Genomic DNA, 15,651 nt, shown 5'->3' with positions numbered 1-15,651 from the left:
TCAACAAAGTCCAATCGTTCAAAAAAGAAATCATGAATTTTGAATACATCTTGAAGAATTGGGATTGTGATGAAAAAGAGTTACAAATTGAAGAAATTACAAGTTCGGACAAGAAGGGACAACATTTTAATTCCTTCATCATTTTATTCTACCATTATGTTAGTATACTCATTTGTAATATCATCACAGAGTATGTTATAAACTCTGTGATGATCATTAAATATTTGGTTCTTTCTAGTTCTTTCTTTTTACATACTTGTTAGTAAGCGAGGCTTTTTATTTGCCTCAATAGGATTAGTAAGGTAAGGTTTAACCCGGTTTGTGTTGCCTTGGTCCTATGCTTTTGGAAAATATCCACACGGTTATGAGATTTTATGCCCTCGTGAGACGTTGCCGACAGCTACACCATGAATCCTCTACATGAGGTTGTCATCATAAGGCAGTGTGAGGTGTAGGGGAGTGATTATATAGCCAAGACATATGGGTAACAATACCGGTGCTATTGTCCCCCTTATTTGTACTTTTCCTATTTGTTGTATTTTTCTGTTCTTTTATTAATAAAAAACTTAGCCCTAGACGCTTGCCTAGCGGATTGCCAAAAAAAAAAAAAAAAATCCTATAGCACTCTTGCCAGGATTTCATCTTGACGCCCCATCTGTATTAACCTTTATCCAGCCCTCATTGTGAGATCACATAACACTTTGGTCACCTTATTCAATCTGAGTAGGGACTTATTTTTTTAATCTATATTCATACTTTCCTCACTTGTTGTTACAGTTAACAGAATTCTTGAGTTATTCTTCTCTTTAAATCACTTTACTTTCTTCGTCACATTTTATATGGTGGTGTCTAACTGGATTTAGAGTTTGAAAAAAAAATTAAAATTTCATTCTCGCTAACCCTCTGACATGGCCATCATCGAGCTATGTGCTGAACCAGAGACACCTTTGCAACAGTTATTTTGGCACTGTCGAAAGGTCTTGTCAAAGGAAGATGCTTTTTTGTTTTATATAGATAGCTCCTCAAATATGCGAAGGGATATTATCATCATTCCTCAAAAAAACATCTCTTTCTCTTTCTATCATCTGTGGAAGAAAGAACACTAGCAGATACACACAATGCATTCTTGTGTTATTATTCGTTGTCATAATTTCTATCTTAGTTTTCATACGCGTTCTACGGATCATTCTAAAATAATTTTTTTTTGGATCGATCATGATTCACTTGCCTTTATCAAAATAACTATCAAAGTAGATATAACATTTTCCACGATAAACACTAGCCGCAATATAGGAGTCTTTGAGCTAGGGCGTATTCACATATATTAAGTATTTTGAAGATATATAATATTGCTTAATAATATTAAATAATTCCTTCATGGGTGCATATGAATCCACTCCCTTCCACGGTTTAGAAAGTGAAGCATGGGTGTCAAGACCTTAATCCGGACCCGATCGTGATGTCGCAACTCGTGAAGACAAGGACAGCCGGCACTTCCCATTTTCCAATTATTAACAATTAAGTATTTAGAAACAGTCTAAACATGAATAAATAACCTAAAGTTTAAGCAAATAATAGTATAATATACAAAATACAACCCAAACACAGCCCGATACCGGGATGTCACTAGTCATGAGCATCTAGCAAAACGGAGTATTCCAGATATAACTACAGAGTTTAATATAGAAAACTAAGAACATGAAGGACTAAGATAGGGAAGAGCTCCGGGCTGCGAATGCCAACAGCTACCTAGAGACTCCTCGGATCTGCCTGAGCCGGAAATGATCAGCACTCGAGAGCGGGACCAGATACGTCTGAATCTGCATACAGGGTGCAGGGAGTAAAGCGAGTACTCCAACTCAGTGAGTAATAATCATAAATAAAGATTGAAAGCAGAAAATCACGTAAGACACAAAAGCATGCTATAATGAAGCAGTAAAATCATTTAAAATAGTAAACCAGTGAAAGCTAGGTAAAATCCTTCAACTCAAAATTTACTTCATGAAAAGCCTTTTCTTAGCAATTAAGCAGGTAATTGATAGTCAATTATGAAAATGAACACATAAACGTTCGCCCCTCGGGCACAATACCAACAAATTCGCCTCTCGGGCAACATCTCAGAACAGTATCAACCCCTCAAGCAATTACATAGAACAATACTAGCCCATCGGGCTCAATCTCACATCACAATGGGTACCTGCGCTCACTAGGAGTGTACAGACTCCTGGAGGGGCCCCTTACGACCCAAGCGCAATATCAAGCCACCTCGTGACATCATTACTAGGCCTTCGGCCTCATATCAGTATCAAATGATTCCTCACAACATAGGCCCTCGGCCTTACTCAGTCAAAATCCTCACAAGCCACTCGGGCAATAGTAAAACATGATTCTCAACCCAAAAATATCATTTAAAAGATCATGTAAGTGTTAAAATAGAGTAAACATGGCTGAGTAGGAAAACAGTGAAATATAACATGACTGAGTTCAAGTATAAGGTCAAAACAGTAAGAAAATACCAGTAAAAATCCCCGAAGGGTTCAAATAGTTGGCACAAGGCTCAAATTTGGCATTCAGCCCAAATCATGATGGTAGCAAATAGGTTTCAGTCAAATACGCGGTAAAATAGTCATTCGGGACGGACTAAGTCACAATCCCCTATAGTGCACGACCCCACGCTCATCATCAAGCGTGTCCGTTACTTCAATATAGCACAACGATGTGCAATCTGGGGTTTCATACCCTCAGAACATCATTTACAATCATTAATCACCTCGAACTGGTCAAATCTCTAGCTCCCGGCGCCTTTGCCACTCAAATCGGCATTTGCTCACGTCAAATCTATCCAAAATTAGAATGAGGACGTCAAAATATGCTACGGGAACGAATCCCAAGCGAAAATAAACAAAATACGACACAAATTCCGAAATTACCAAAACCCGACCTCCAGGCCCACGTCTCGGAATTCGATAATTTTTTCATCAATAGATTCATTATCTACCCACGAGTTCATACACATCAAAAGTTTTGAAATCCGACTTCAAATGGTCATTCAAATCCTCAATCAAAGGCCTAAATTTTCAAGCCCTAGTTCTTCAATTTTTGGCTTAATTTGCATGATTATTTAAATGGAATTCACATTAGAATCGAGCTTTTAGTCCAAGAATCTTACCTCCAAGTGATCCCCCTTGAATCCCTTCAAAAAGCTCCAAAAACGACTAAAAATGGAGGAAATAAACCCCAAAATCGTGGACAAGACGAGTATTTAAACATTCTGCCTAGGCCTGAAATCCTTCTTCGCGAATGCGGTCAAAGCCTCGCGTTCGCGAAGCACAAAAATACCTTGACCAAAATTCCTCCTTCGCGATAGCGACCACCCCATCGCGAACGCGATGCTTTACTCAGACAGACCTTCACAAACGCGCTCCCTCGCCCACGAACGCGATGAACAAAACAACTCAAAACCCAGCTGGCCAATTTCCTTTATGCGAACGTGATGCATTATTTCCCAGCCCCTTCACGAACGCGGAGACTCCCTCGCGAATGCGAAGGCCAAAGTCCCAGCCTTCTCCAGCTAACCTTTCGCGATCGCGGCTCCCCTCTCACGAACGTGAAGGGCATTTGTCTACAACACTGAGCAGCAGATTTCTGCAATTCTAAACTTCATGAAATGGTCCGATTGACCACCCGAAACTCACCCGAGGCCCCCGGGACCTCAACCAAATATGCCAACATATCCCATAACCTCATTCAAACTTGTTCCAACCTTCAGAATGCTATAAAAACATTGAAACACCAAATGCGCATCGGATTCAAGCCTAAGAATTCCAAAATCTTCTAAATTACGCTTTTAATCAAAAACACAACCAAACCACATCCGAATGACCTGAAATTTTGCACACACATCCCAAATGACATAACCGAACTATTGCAACTCTCGGAATTCCATTCCGACCTCTATATCAAAATATCGCCTACCAACCGGAAATCGCCATAATATCAACTACGCCAATCAAGCCTAAATCTATTCCGAACCTCTAAAACTCGTTCCGATCACACTCCTATGTCCCAAATCACCTCTCGAAGCTATTCGAACCATCGGAACACACATCCGAGCCCTCTAACACATAAGTCAATATTGACTTTTCTAACTTAAGCCTCCTCAAAAGAGACTAAGTGTCTCAATCCTTAGCAAAATTATTCCGGATTTGATCCGAACAACCCGATACCACATAACACGGATATCCAAAGCATAAATAAGGAGAAATGGGGAAAACGGAGCAGTAAATCATGAGATGACTGGATGGGTCGTCACATCCTCCCAACTTAAATAAACGTTCGTCCTCGAACAAGTCAAGAAACATACCTGAAGTCTAAAACAGGTGAGGATATCTGCTCCGCATCTCCCACTCGATCTCCCATGTAGCCTCCTCCACGAGCCGACCTCTCCACTGCATTTTCACTGAAGCTATATCCTTCGACCTCAACTTTCAAACCTGACGACCCAAAATAGCTACTGGCTCCACATCATAGGTCAAATCATCATCCAACTGAACCGTGCTGAAATCCAGAACATGAGACGAATCCCCAATATACTTCCGGAGTATAGAAACATGAAATACTGAATGCACACTCGACAAGATGGGTGGCAAAGCAATCTTATAAGCCACCTCCCCAATCGCCCAATGAACCATGGACTCAATTTCCCTTTCTTCCTAAATCTCATAACACCCTTCATGGCTGAAACCTTCAACAGAACCTTCTTGCCAACCATGTAGGACACATCCCGAACCTTCCTATCAGCATAGCTCTTTTGCCTTGACTGTGCTGTACGAAGCCTCTCATGAATCACCTTCACCTTTTCTAAGGCATCCTGTACCAAGTCTGTCCCCAATAGCCTAGCCTCACCGAGCTCGAACCAATAAACTAGAGATCTACACCACCTCCCATACAAAGCCTCATATGGAGCCATCTGAATACTCGACTGGTAGTTGTTGTTATAAGCAAACTCTGCAAGTGGTAGAAACTGATCCCATGACCCTCCAAAATCAATGATGTAAGCACACAACATGTCCTCCAATATCTGAATAGTGCGCTCGGACTGCCCATCTGTCTGAGGGTGAAAAGTTATGCTCAACCCAACCTCAGTACCCAACTTTTGCTGCACAGACCTCCAAAACTGTGAAGTAAACTGAGTGCCCCTATATGAAATGATGGAAACTGGTACACCATGCAAACGAACAATCTCCCGGATATAGATCTATGCCAACCGCTCTGAAGAGTAGGTAGTACACACGGGAATGAAGTGCGCGGACTTGGTCAGCTGATCCACAATCACCCAAATAGCATCGAACTTCCTCAAAGTCCGTGGAAGTCCAACTACAAAGTCCATAGTGATCCTTTCCCACTTCCACTCTAGAATATCTATTCGCTGAAGCAAGCCACCCGGTCTTTGATGCTCATATTTCACTTGCTGATAATTGAGACACGAGCTACAAATCCCACAATGTCTTTCTTCATTCTCCTCCACCAATAGTGCTGCCTCAAATCCTGATACATTTTCGCGGCACCCGGATGAATGGAATATCGTGAGCTTTGGGCCTTCTCCAAAATCAACTCTCGAAGCCATCCACATTGGGCACACATATCCTGCCCTGCATCCTCAACACTCCATCGTCACCAATGATCATATCTATGGAATCATCGTGCTGAACTGTGTACTTAAGGACAAGCAAATACGGATCATCATATTGGCGCTCTCTTCATATAAAAAAGACCGAGAAACCACACAAGCCAATACCCAACTGGGCTCCGAAATATCTAACCTCACCAACCGATTGGCCAAGGCCTGAACATCAACTGCAAAAGGTCTCTCCTCAACTGGAATATATGCCAAACTCCCCATACTCACCGCCTTTTAGCTCAAGGCATTGACCACCACATTGGCCTTTCCCGGATGGTACAATATGGTGATATCATAATCCTTAAGCAACTCCAACCACCTCCGCTGCCTCAAATTGAGATCCTTCTATTTGAACAAGTGCTAGAGGCTACGATGATTAGTAAACACCTTACGAGACACACCATGCAAGTAATGCCTCCAAATCTTCAATGCATGAACTATGGCAGCTAACTCCAAATCATGAACGAGGTAGTTCTTCTCATGGGGCTTCAACTGACGAGACGCATAAGCAATAAACCTACCCTCCTGCATCAATACACAACCAATGCCAACTCTCGAAGCATCACAATACACGGTATATGAACATGAAGCTGATGGAAAAACTAACACTGGAGTTGTAGTCAAAGCTTTCTTGAGCTTCCGAAAACTTTCCTCACACTCATCCGACCATACAAATGAAGCACCCTTCTGAGTCAAATTGGTCAAGGGCGATGCGATAAATGAGAATCCTTGAACAAAACGGCAATAATAACCCGCAAAACCAAGAAAGTTGCGAATCTCTATGGCTGAGGACGGTCTGGGCCAACTCTGAACCACCTCTATATTCTTCGGATCAACCTGAATACCCTCGCTGGACACCACGTGCCCCAAGAAAGCCACTGAACTGAGCCAAAACGCACACTTGGAGAATTTTGCATAAAGCTTCTCCTCTCTCAATCTCTGCAGCACAACTCTCAAATGCTCCGCGTGCTCCTCCTGACTACGCAAATATACCAGAATATCATCAATGAAGACTATGAAAAACGAGTCAAGATAAGGCCGGAACACACTGTTCATCAAATGCATGAACGCTGCTGGGGCATTGGTCAACAAAAAGGACATCACCAAGAACTCATAATGACCATATCAGGTCCTGAAAGTTGTCTAAAGAATATTTGAGACCCTGATCTTCAACTAATGATAACCTGAACGGAGATCAATCTTAGAGAACACTCTCGCTCCTTGAAGCTGGTCGAATAAATCATCAATGCAATGCAAAGGATACTTGTTCTTAATTGTTACCTTATTCAATTGCTTATAATCAATGCACATTCTCATAGTGCCATTCTTCTTCTTCACGAATAGAACTGGCGCACCCTAAGGTGACACACTAGGCCGAATGAACCCTTTATCAAGGAGTTCCTGAAGCTGCTCCTTTAATTCCTTTAACTCTGCTGGTGCCATACGATACGGAGGAATAGAAATGGTCTGAGTGCCCGGCACCAGGTCAATACCAAAATCAATATCCCTGTTCGGCGGCATGCCGACAGGTCTGCATGAAACATATCAGGAAAATCCCTCACAACTGGAACAGAATCAATACTGGGAGTCTCAGCAACGACATCCCTCACAAAGGTTAGATACTAAAGACAACCCTTCCCAACCATACACCAGGCTTTCAAGAATGAGATCACTCTACTGGGAACATAATTAGTCACACCTCGCCACTCAATCCATGGCACACTCGGTATAGCCAATGGGACTATCTTAGCATGACATTCCAGAATAGCACGACACGGAGATAGCCAATCTATGCCCAAAATGACATCGAAATCCACCATACACAATAATAAAAGATCCACATGGGTCTCCAGACCCCCAATAATCACCACACACGACCGATACACACGGTCTACAACAACATTATCGCCCACTGGGGTATATACATGAACAAGTGAAGCAAGAAACTCACGGGGCGTACCCAAATAACGAGCAAAGTATGATGACACATATGAAAAGGTGGAACCGGGATCAAATAATACAGAGGCATCTCTGTGGAAGACTGAAACAATACTTGTAATAACAGCATCTAAAGCAATAGCATCAAGTCTAGCTGGAAGTGCATAGAAACGGGCCTGACCACCACCTGGTCGACCTCCCCCTCTAGGGAAATCCTTAGCTGACTGACCTCCACCCCTATCTGGATGGGCAGTGGTGGTGAAGTAACTGGCGCTGAAGCCGATAACTGACCCCTCTGCTGAGATGAACTCGTAAAACGACAAGGGCACTGCCTCTACATATGACCCATCTCACCACACTCATAACAACTCCCAGGTGCTGGAGAAGGGAACTGAAGGGAACCCCTCGCACAAGAGTGACTAACAGATGCACTCGACATAGAAGAGCCCAGAGCTGATGGAGCACGGAATGAACTCAGAGCTGGAAATGCACTAAGTGATGACTGACCCTGATGAGAACTGTGAGAACCATGACCCGATGATGACCCACGATAACCTGGGCGAGCTAGCTAAGCATGCCTGAATGGACGGCCTCTGCCATGCTGAAACTGACCCCTCGAAGGAGTACCACTGTAACTACCAGATTCTCGAGGCCTATTGGTCTCCCTCTCCTCTTGCTCCTGGCGACGAACAGACTCAATCTCACGGGCAATATCCATAACCTCCTCGAAAGTAGCACCAATCACCATCTCCCTGGTCATGAGAATACGAAGTTGATAAGTGAGGCCATCAACAAACCTCCTAATCCTCTCTCTATCTATCAGAACCATCCAAATAGCATGACGAGCTAACTCGGAGAACCTCATCTCGTATTTCATCACAATCATCTCTCCCTAACGCAACCACTCAAACTCACTACGCAGCTCCTCTCTACGGAACTGCGGCACATACTTCTCCAGGAAGAGAACTAAGAACTGCTGCCAGGTAAGAGGTGCTGCATCAACAGGCCTACGCCTATCAAAAGCCTCCCACCAAGTGAAGGTAGCTCCATAAAGCTGATAAGTAGTGAAAGCGACCCCACTGGTCTCTAGAATACCCGTTGTACGAAGCATCCTCTGGCACTTATCTAAGAAACCAACATTTCCACTGATCAATTAGCTCTTCTTTCTTTGAAATCCCAAATCATTTCAGATCCTTTTCACTTCTTTGACGAAAACTGGTTTTCAACTACTTCTGTTTGCCATTGGGCTGGAGTTACTTGTGGTTCTCGCCACTAGCAAGTGAAGTCCTTGAATATTTCCAACATGAATCTTACGGGCAGAATTCCACAAGATTTTGAAAACCTCACCTTTCTTGTTTCTCTTGACTTGGGAAGCAACAATTTCTATGGAAAATTGCCTCGAGAAGTGACACGTTTGCGTCGGCTTAAGTTTCTTGATTTTAGTTTCAACTACTTCATTGGATCCATCCCCTCTACCGTTTCCAATATTTCTAAACTAGAAACCTTGGATTTGACATTCAATTCCTTAGAGGGTCAGATCCCAAAAGAGATTGGACATCTTAAAAACATAAGGTTTTTAAGCTTGGCTGTAAACAATCTCATAGGTTCTATCCCTGAAGGGATTGGCAATCTTCACAACTTGAACTTTTTGGCCATAGAATATAATCAGCTTACAGGTTCTATACCTTTCTCAATTTTCAACATTTCCAAACTTGAAGTCATTGGATTTACAAACAATAGCTTATAAGGAAATCTTCCTAATGGTTTATGCGATGGTCTTCCATTACTCAAAGAGCTTCATTTATCTTTGAACAAGCTTCGTGGTCATTTGCCTATAAGCTTGTCAAATTGTTCAGAACTTCAAATATTGTCTTTATCAAATAATGATTTCGATGGACCAATACATAGTGAAATTGGAAGTCTACGTAATTTGCAGTTCTTGCACCTCGGAGGTAACCATTTCACAGGTATATCTTTACTGCTGAATGCTAGTTGTATTTTATCTAATTACTTCCAAAAATACTTATTGAACATGAATTGCAGGTATAATTCCACAGGGAATTGGAAATCTTGTTAATTTGGTGAAATTAAGCATAGAGGAGAACCAAATTATCGTCTCTGTACCAATATCCATATTCAATATCTCATCATTGCAATTACTTTCACTAATGAAGAACAATATCAAGGGATCCTTACCCCGAGAGATTGGCAACTTAACCAAGATGCAGAATCTAGAACTTACTTCTAACATGTTTACTGGTGCGCATTCAAAGTGATAGCAAAAAATACAACTTAAACTCGTTAGTAATAATCCTTCTTTCTTCATGTGTTTCCAGGTGAAATTCCCAAAGAGATAAGCGATCTCGTTAACTTGGAGGTATTTGATATTACGTTGAATAGATTTAGTGGTTCTCTTGCAATGCAGATCTTCAATATTTCAAGCTTGAGATCGGTTGGTTTGACATAGGTTCTTTCTTGCCCAATATTTAAAGTCTTTATCTGAGTGGTTTGACAAATGTTGTTGGGACTATTCCTCATTCAATCTCCAATTGTTCAAAACTTACTATCTTAGAGCTTTCATACAACAAACTCACTGGCTTGATTCCTTAATCTCTTGGATATTTGACTCATCTACACATACTAAACTTGTTGGGAAACAATTTAATGAGCGACTCATCGTTAAGCTTCTTGAGTTCCTTAACCAATTGCAAAAATTTGATATTTCTTGCTCTATCTTTCAATCCTCTAAATGGTAAACTTCCACTTTCCGTAGGTAACCTTTCCACATCTCTTACATTGCTTACCGCCAGTAGTTGCAAAATTAAAGGGCGAATTCCAAATGAAGTTGGGAACTTAAGCAGCTTATTTGACTTTGATATTTCTGGAAATGACTTGGTTGGATCAATTCCCACATAAATTGGCAACATGAGAAACATTCAGGGTTTCGCCTTGAGTGACAACAAACTTACAGGAATTATTGAAGATAATCTATGTAAATTGGAGCATTTGGATACTATTTACTTGAATCAAAATCAACTTTCAGGATCACTTCCTAATTGTTTAGGGAATATTTCTTCCCTTAGAGAGATACATCTGGGTTCTAACAAATTCAGTTCCAATATACCAACAAGCTTAGGGAACCTTAAAGATCTAATAATACTTGACTTATCATCAAACCATATGGATGGTTCTTTACCTCCAGAAATCGGAAATCTAAAGGCTGCTATACAAATAGATTAGTCAATGAATCAATTTTCAAGTGACATTCCTAGTGAAACTGGAGGCTTGGAAAATTTGATGAACCTTTCTTTGAGACACACCAGGTTGTAAGGATCTATACCTGACTCAATGAGCAACATGGTAGGTTTAGAATTCCTAGACCTTTCTCATAATAATATATCAGGAACCATTCCCAAGTCTTTTGAGAAACTTCAATACCTGAAGTATTTCAATGTCTCTTATAACAAGTTTTATGGTGAAATCCCCTCTGGGGGTCCTTTCAAGAACCTCTCAAGTCAGTTTTTTCTCTTCAACGAAGCATTATGTGGTTCGACAAGATTTAGTGTCCCCCCATGCCACACTTCTTCAAAGCATAGATCAAATATGAACAGAATGCTAGTTCTATTTCTTCTACTGGGAATTGCACTGGTGTTTGTTCCTATCGCCTTTGTGCTTGTATGGATAAGGTATAGAAAAAGTAAAAGAGCTCCTCAACAAGCTGATTCATTGTCTATTGTAACAAGAGGAAGAATTTCATATTATGAACTGCTCCAAGCAACTGATGCGCTTAGCGAGAGCAATCTGATTGGTTCTAGGAGTTTTGGCTCTGTCTACAAAGGCATACTCAGAAGTGGGACTCCTATTGCAGTTAAGGTGTTCAATCTTCAATTGGAAGCGGCATTCAGGAGTTTTGATACAGAATGTGAAGTTTTGCGCAACCTCCGCCATAGGAATCTCACAAAAGTCATCACTAGTTGTTCCAACCTTGATTTTAAGGCTTTAGTACTTGAGTACATGCCCAATGGAAGCCTCGATAAGTGGTTGTATTCACACAACTACTTCTTAGACATTATGCAGAGACTGAACATAATGATAGACGTGGCATGTGCATTGGAATCTCTCCACCATGAGTGCTTATCGCATGTGATTTACTGTGATATGAAGCCTAGTAACGTCTTGCTGGATGAGAATATGGTAGCTCACCTAAGCGATTTTGGTATTTCAAAACTGCTTGGTGAAGATGAGAGTGATTTATACACTAAAACCTTAGCAACATTGGGTTATATTGCACCAGGTACATCTTTTTTTATGCTTTGACCGTTCATTTTCCTTTCTTTTTTTCACTAATATAAATGTTAACATTTTAAATTTTTTTGACTGTAGAGTATGGACGGGATGGATTGGTATCAACAAAATGTGATGTCTATAGTTACAGAATTATGTTGATGGAAACATTTACAAGGAGAAAGCCTAACGATGAAATTTTCAATGGGGATCTTAGCTTGAAGCAATGGGTGAGTTATTCACTCCCAGGGGAAATAGTGGATGTTGTAGATGCCAACTTAGTAACACCACGGGATAATCACTTAAACAAGAAGCTAGATTGTGTGGCATCGATCATGAAAGTGGCACTAGATTGTTGTGTTGACTCTCCTGCAAGAAGGATCGACATGAAAGATGTCGTAGGGATGCTACACAAGATCAAGATTCAAATTCTTGCATGTTGAGCATGTTCTTTGAAACTCTTGATCCAAATCACTTGTTTGTTGCATATGTTTTAGTACTTTAGTTGTGCAAGATTCTGTTTTTAGCTTTGGAAATGCTAGTTGAGTGCAATAAATCTTACTATTTCCTCTTACTACTAATGTTGTAAAATGGTGCAACACAATCGATAGAGGAAAACAATTACACAATAATATCAATCTAACCAAATAATTGGAAACCAACGAATTTAGTGATATAAACCAGTATGAAACAATTTAACCATTTGAATATTACTATGATTACCCTTAAATACAAGAAAAAATATTTTGATATATAAGGGCATACTTGATCAACTTAGTGGTATCAAATCAATGAATACTGAGTTCAAAATCGAACAACAACAACAAACACGGTGTAATCCCACAGGTGGAGTCTGGGAAGGATAGTATATACGCATGTCTTAATACTCTAATCAAATTAATACTTTAATGAAGTAGAAAATCAGCCTCCAGACTTCAACTAATAAGAACAGAAAAATATTAGCTCCCTCAAAAGTTCCAAAAGAACAAAGAAGAAGATTTATATAGGAAAAAAAAAGCTGCAACATAGAGATAAAATGCAACATCAATTTACTTCCCAAGAGAAAAACTCTACAACATATTTTTTTAAAATTTTCTTTACCTCTAAGGTTTGAATTCTTGATTTTCCACTTGCTGCTGCTTACTGCCCTGCCATGTCCAAACTATATCTTTTAAAGAAGGATTTAAGCCTTGATCACAGAACTTCCTATATTCTGTAGTGTTTCCTGACTTTTTTGTCACTTCTACAACATGGAAAGCTGGTGTAATCTCAAATATCTCTGCATCAATAGCTAGTTTCCCTTTTCACCCTTCTTTGCTTCCTTGCATTTTTACCATCCCATCTTTCTTCTTCACCTATTGAAGACATAATCAAGTAAATACAGTTTGCTCTACTTAACAAATTAAGTTTTTAGATGAAAATCATAGAGGTGAAGCCACATAGGATAAGGTTGGTCAGATACATTTTTAGATAAGATGATCACAAAAGCTAAGCCGCATAGGCTCAAGGGTGGTCAGTGGAACACTCTTTGCCAAAAAATTATTCTTTGTGTATAGGTCAAGTATTAATTTTTAAAAATTATCCTTGAAATCCCTTAGTGAAATTGCCTACTCAGGATTACACAAATTCAATAGAGTACAAGAGGAGGTTGATGCCCTGGATCCAAGTAGTCTCACCACCATCTGTTAGAAAAAAGAATATCGCGTGCTTGGCTAATAGAAAATACTTGGACCGGCATGTATGAGCATAAGAGGGCGTATAGAAGACATAATCAATTAAATAAAGCGTGTTTTCTATAAAAGTTTAAACTTTTAAATGAGATGATGATATAATTTCGATATAATTACCATATAAATCCCCATCATAGCTATTTCCTCTAGCCTCGAAACAATAGCGGACGCCGGATTTTATGTCGTGAATCTAGCTTCAGATCTATGGCTCTTGTATTTCTCAAACAAGATTGAGAGATCAAAACCAGGAGAAAGAGAAATGACATCAAAGGCATTCAAACAAGTAGGCTACACTGTTGAGATCTGCTCTTTTTGCTCTGAAGAACACTCGACATCGGAATCATCTACAACATCGAAAAAACTATGAGGCGAATTGTCTTGTACATGATTTAGGATTGGTGTTTCATGTTTAATTTTCTCTTTAATGCAGTTATTTGTGTTGTCGTTTAAGAATTATCAAGTCCTGATCATGAATTTTCTTTAGTGATTTTATCTTGAGTCTATCTAAATTTAATTGTACAGTCAAACCTTTCCATAACAACATCCCTAGAAAACAGTCATTCACTATAAAAGTAAAAAAAAATCGGAACTGATTTTTAATGTTATGTTATAATATATATCATTTATATTAGCACTTGTCTATAGTATCCAAAAAATATCAGAACAGATACAACTGTTATAAAAAGGTTTGATTGTACCCATGATTGCACATCCTAACTGTATATTTTGACATGATCCCTATACACAACTCCATAATTTTCCTTCTTTTATAGTTAAATTTAGTATAGATATTTCTGATAAATCAAGTCAAGCTTTATGGTAACAATAGGTTGGAGATGACACATACTAGCAATTCAACTACCAAGAACAATATTTTACTCAAGAAAAATTATTAGGAACAATCTAATATCTATATTTCTATGGAGTTAGAATTAATAAAATACATTAACAATATTTGTAAGATAATTAAGCAAGAAGATTAAGTATATTTCTATTTTAGTCACGAGATATCACGATCCGAATTTTTTATCGTTGGGACCATGATGACATCTAACACTGCACTAGTTAGGCAAGCCAATGTTAGAGTTATATTTACCTTTTCCTTTACATTTTTGTAGTTAGAGTTAACAAAGCTAAATCAAATAGAAATAAATGCGGAAGTACATAATAAACCAGTTATCTATATGCTATTAACATTATCAAAACTGTTACCACCCAGAAATAGGTGTCATAATCCACGAACATACTTAGAATATCTATAATTATAAGTCTGAAAGAAAAGTTCATCTGTCTTGAAAGAAGATAAAACATGAATGTAAAAACATAGGAGGGACGCCAGAGCATGCGGACGCCTACAGGAATACCTTGGATCTCTTAGGTGAATGCATGTAACCGACCTCTCGATCAGCCACAACTGGCTCCAAAATCTACACAGAAAGTGCAGAGTGCGGTATCAGTACAACCGACCCCATGTACTGATAAATACCGAGCCTAACCTCAATGAGGTAGTGACGAGGCTAAGGCGAGACATTTACAATATAGCCTGCATACACTTTATAATAAAGAAAAAGGAAGTGCGGAACGAAATGGAATAGTAGCTTGCATTAAAATAAATACGGACCCGATACCAACGAGATCAAATATTAACCAATTTCTTTAAATCATTATAATTTCAGTCTTACAATTTTCATCAAAAATTTATTTCTCGGGTTAGACACCTCGAAATTCGATTCCGGGCATAAGCCTAGGTCGCATATTTTACTACGGAGCTACCGGGACCGTCAAAATACGGGTCCGGGTCCGCTTACCCAAAACGTTGACCGAAGTCAACAAAAATCAACTTTTTAGGCCAAAAATTATTAATTCCTCAATTTTTCATATAAAAGGTTTCCGGAAGCACGCCCGAACTGTGCAAGCAAATAGAGGAGAGATAAAAATAAGGTTTTTAAGGCCTCGAAATACGGTACCGAATTTTAAAATAGAAGATGACCTTTTGGGTCATCACACGAGATTATTCCC

At 39.6% G+C, this 15,651-nt stretch overlaps 2 protein-coding genes and 1 pseudogene across 2 annotated transcripts; 2 read left to right on the top strand and 1 right to left on the bottom strand.

The window, feature by feature from the left end:
• Nucleotides 1–8,921: 8,921 nt before the first annotated feature.
• Nucleotides 8,922–10,085, top strand: LOC104216976 (receptor-like protein 19). Its single transcript, XM_009767122.2, has 4 exons — nt 8,922–9,294; nt 9,475–9,570; nt 9,662–9,877; nt 9,955–10,085. Exons 1-4 carry the CDS (start codon nt 8,922–8,924, stop codon nt 10,083–10,085), a joined length of 816 nt encoding a protein of 271 aa, XP_009765424.2.
• Nucleotides 10,086–10,975: 890 nt separating this feature from the next.
• Nucleotides 10,976–12,345, top strand: LOC104216975 (probable LRR receptor-like serine/threonine-protein kinase At3g47570). The gene is made up of 2 exons (XM_009767120.1): nt 10,976–11,912; nt 12,002–12,345. Exons 1-2 carry the CDS (start codon nt 10,976–10,978, stop codon nt 12,343–12,345), a joined length of 1,281 nt encoding a protein of 426 aa, XP_009765422.1.
• Nucleotides 12,346–13,005: 660 nt separating this feature from the next.
• The window catches only part of LOC138878708 (CBL-interacting serine/threonine-protein kinase 20-like), a 245,739-nt pseudogene continuing 243,093 nt past the window's right edge, over nt 13,006–15,651 (bottom strand).

This window comes from Nicotiana sylvestris, chromosome 9, assembly GCF_000393655.2.
Source record: "Nicotiana sylvestris chromosome 9, ASM39365v2, whole genome shotgun sequence".
Lineage (NCBI taxonomy): Eukaryota > Viridiplantae > Streptophyta > Magnoliopsida > Solanales > Solanaceae > Nicotiana > Nicotiana sylvestris.
The sequence above is the reverse complement of the archived record's forward strand: the minus strand, read 5'-3'. Positions and strand labels throughout refer to the sequence as shown.

What these genes read in the sequence shown, in the direction of transcription:
- LOC104216976 (XM_009767122.2), top strand. Translation starts at nt 8,922, where the DNA reads ATGAATCTTACGGGCAGAATTCCACAAGATTTTGAAAACCTCACCTTT. An exon ending in AGAATATAATCAGCTTACAG is followed by an intron (nt 9,295 to 9,474) that starts GTTCTATACCTT and finishes CAAATTGTTCAG; the next exon opens with AACTTCAAATATTGTCTTTA. An exon ending in GCAGTTCTTGCACCTCGGAG is followed by an intron (nt 9,571 to 9,661) that starts GTAACCATTTCA and finishes CATGAATTGCAG; the next exon opens with GTATAATTCCACAGGGAATT.
- LOC104216975 (XM_009767120.1), top strand. Translation starts at nt 10,976, where the DNA reads ATGGTAGGTTTAGAATTCCTAGACCTTTCTCATAATAATATATCAGGA. An exon ending in ATTGGGTTATATTGCACCAG is followed by an intron (nt 11,913 to 12,001) that starts GTACATCTTTTT and finishes TTTTGACTGTAG; the next exon opens with AGTATGGACGGGATGGATTG.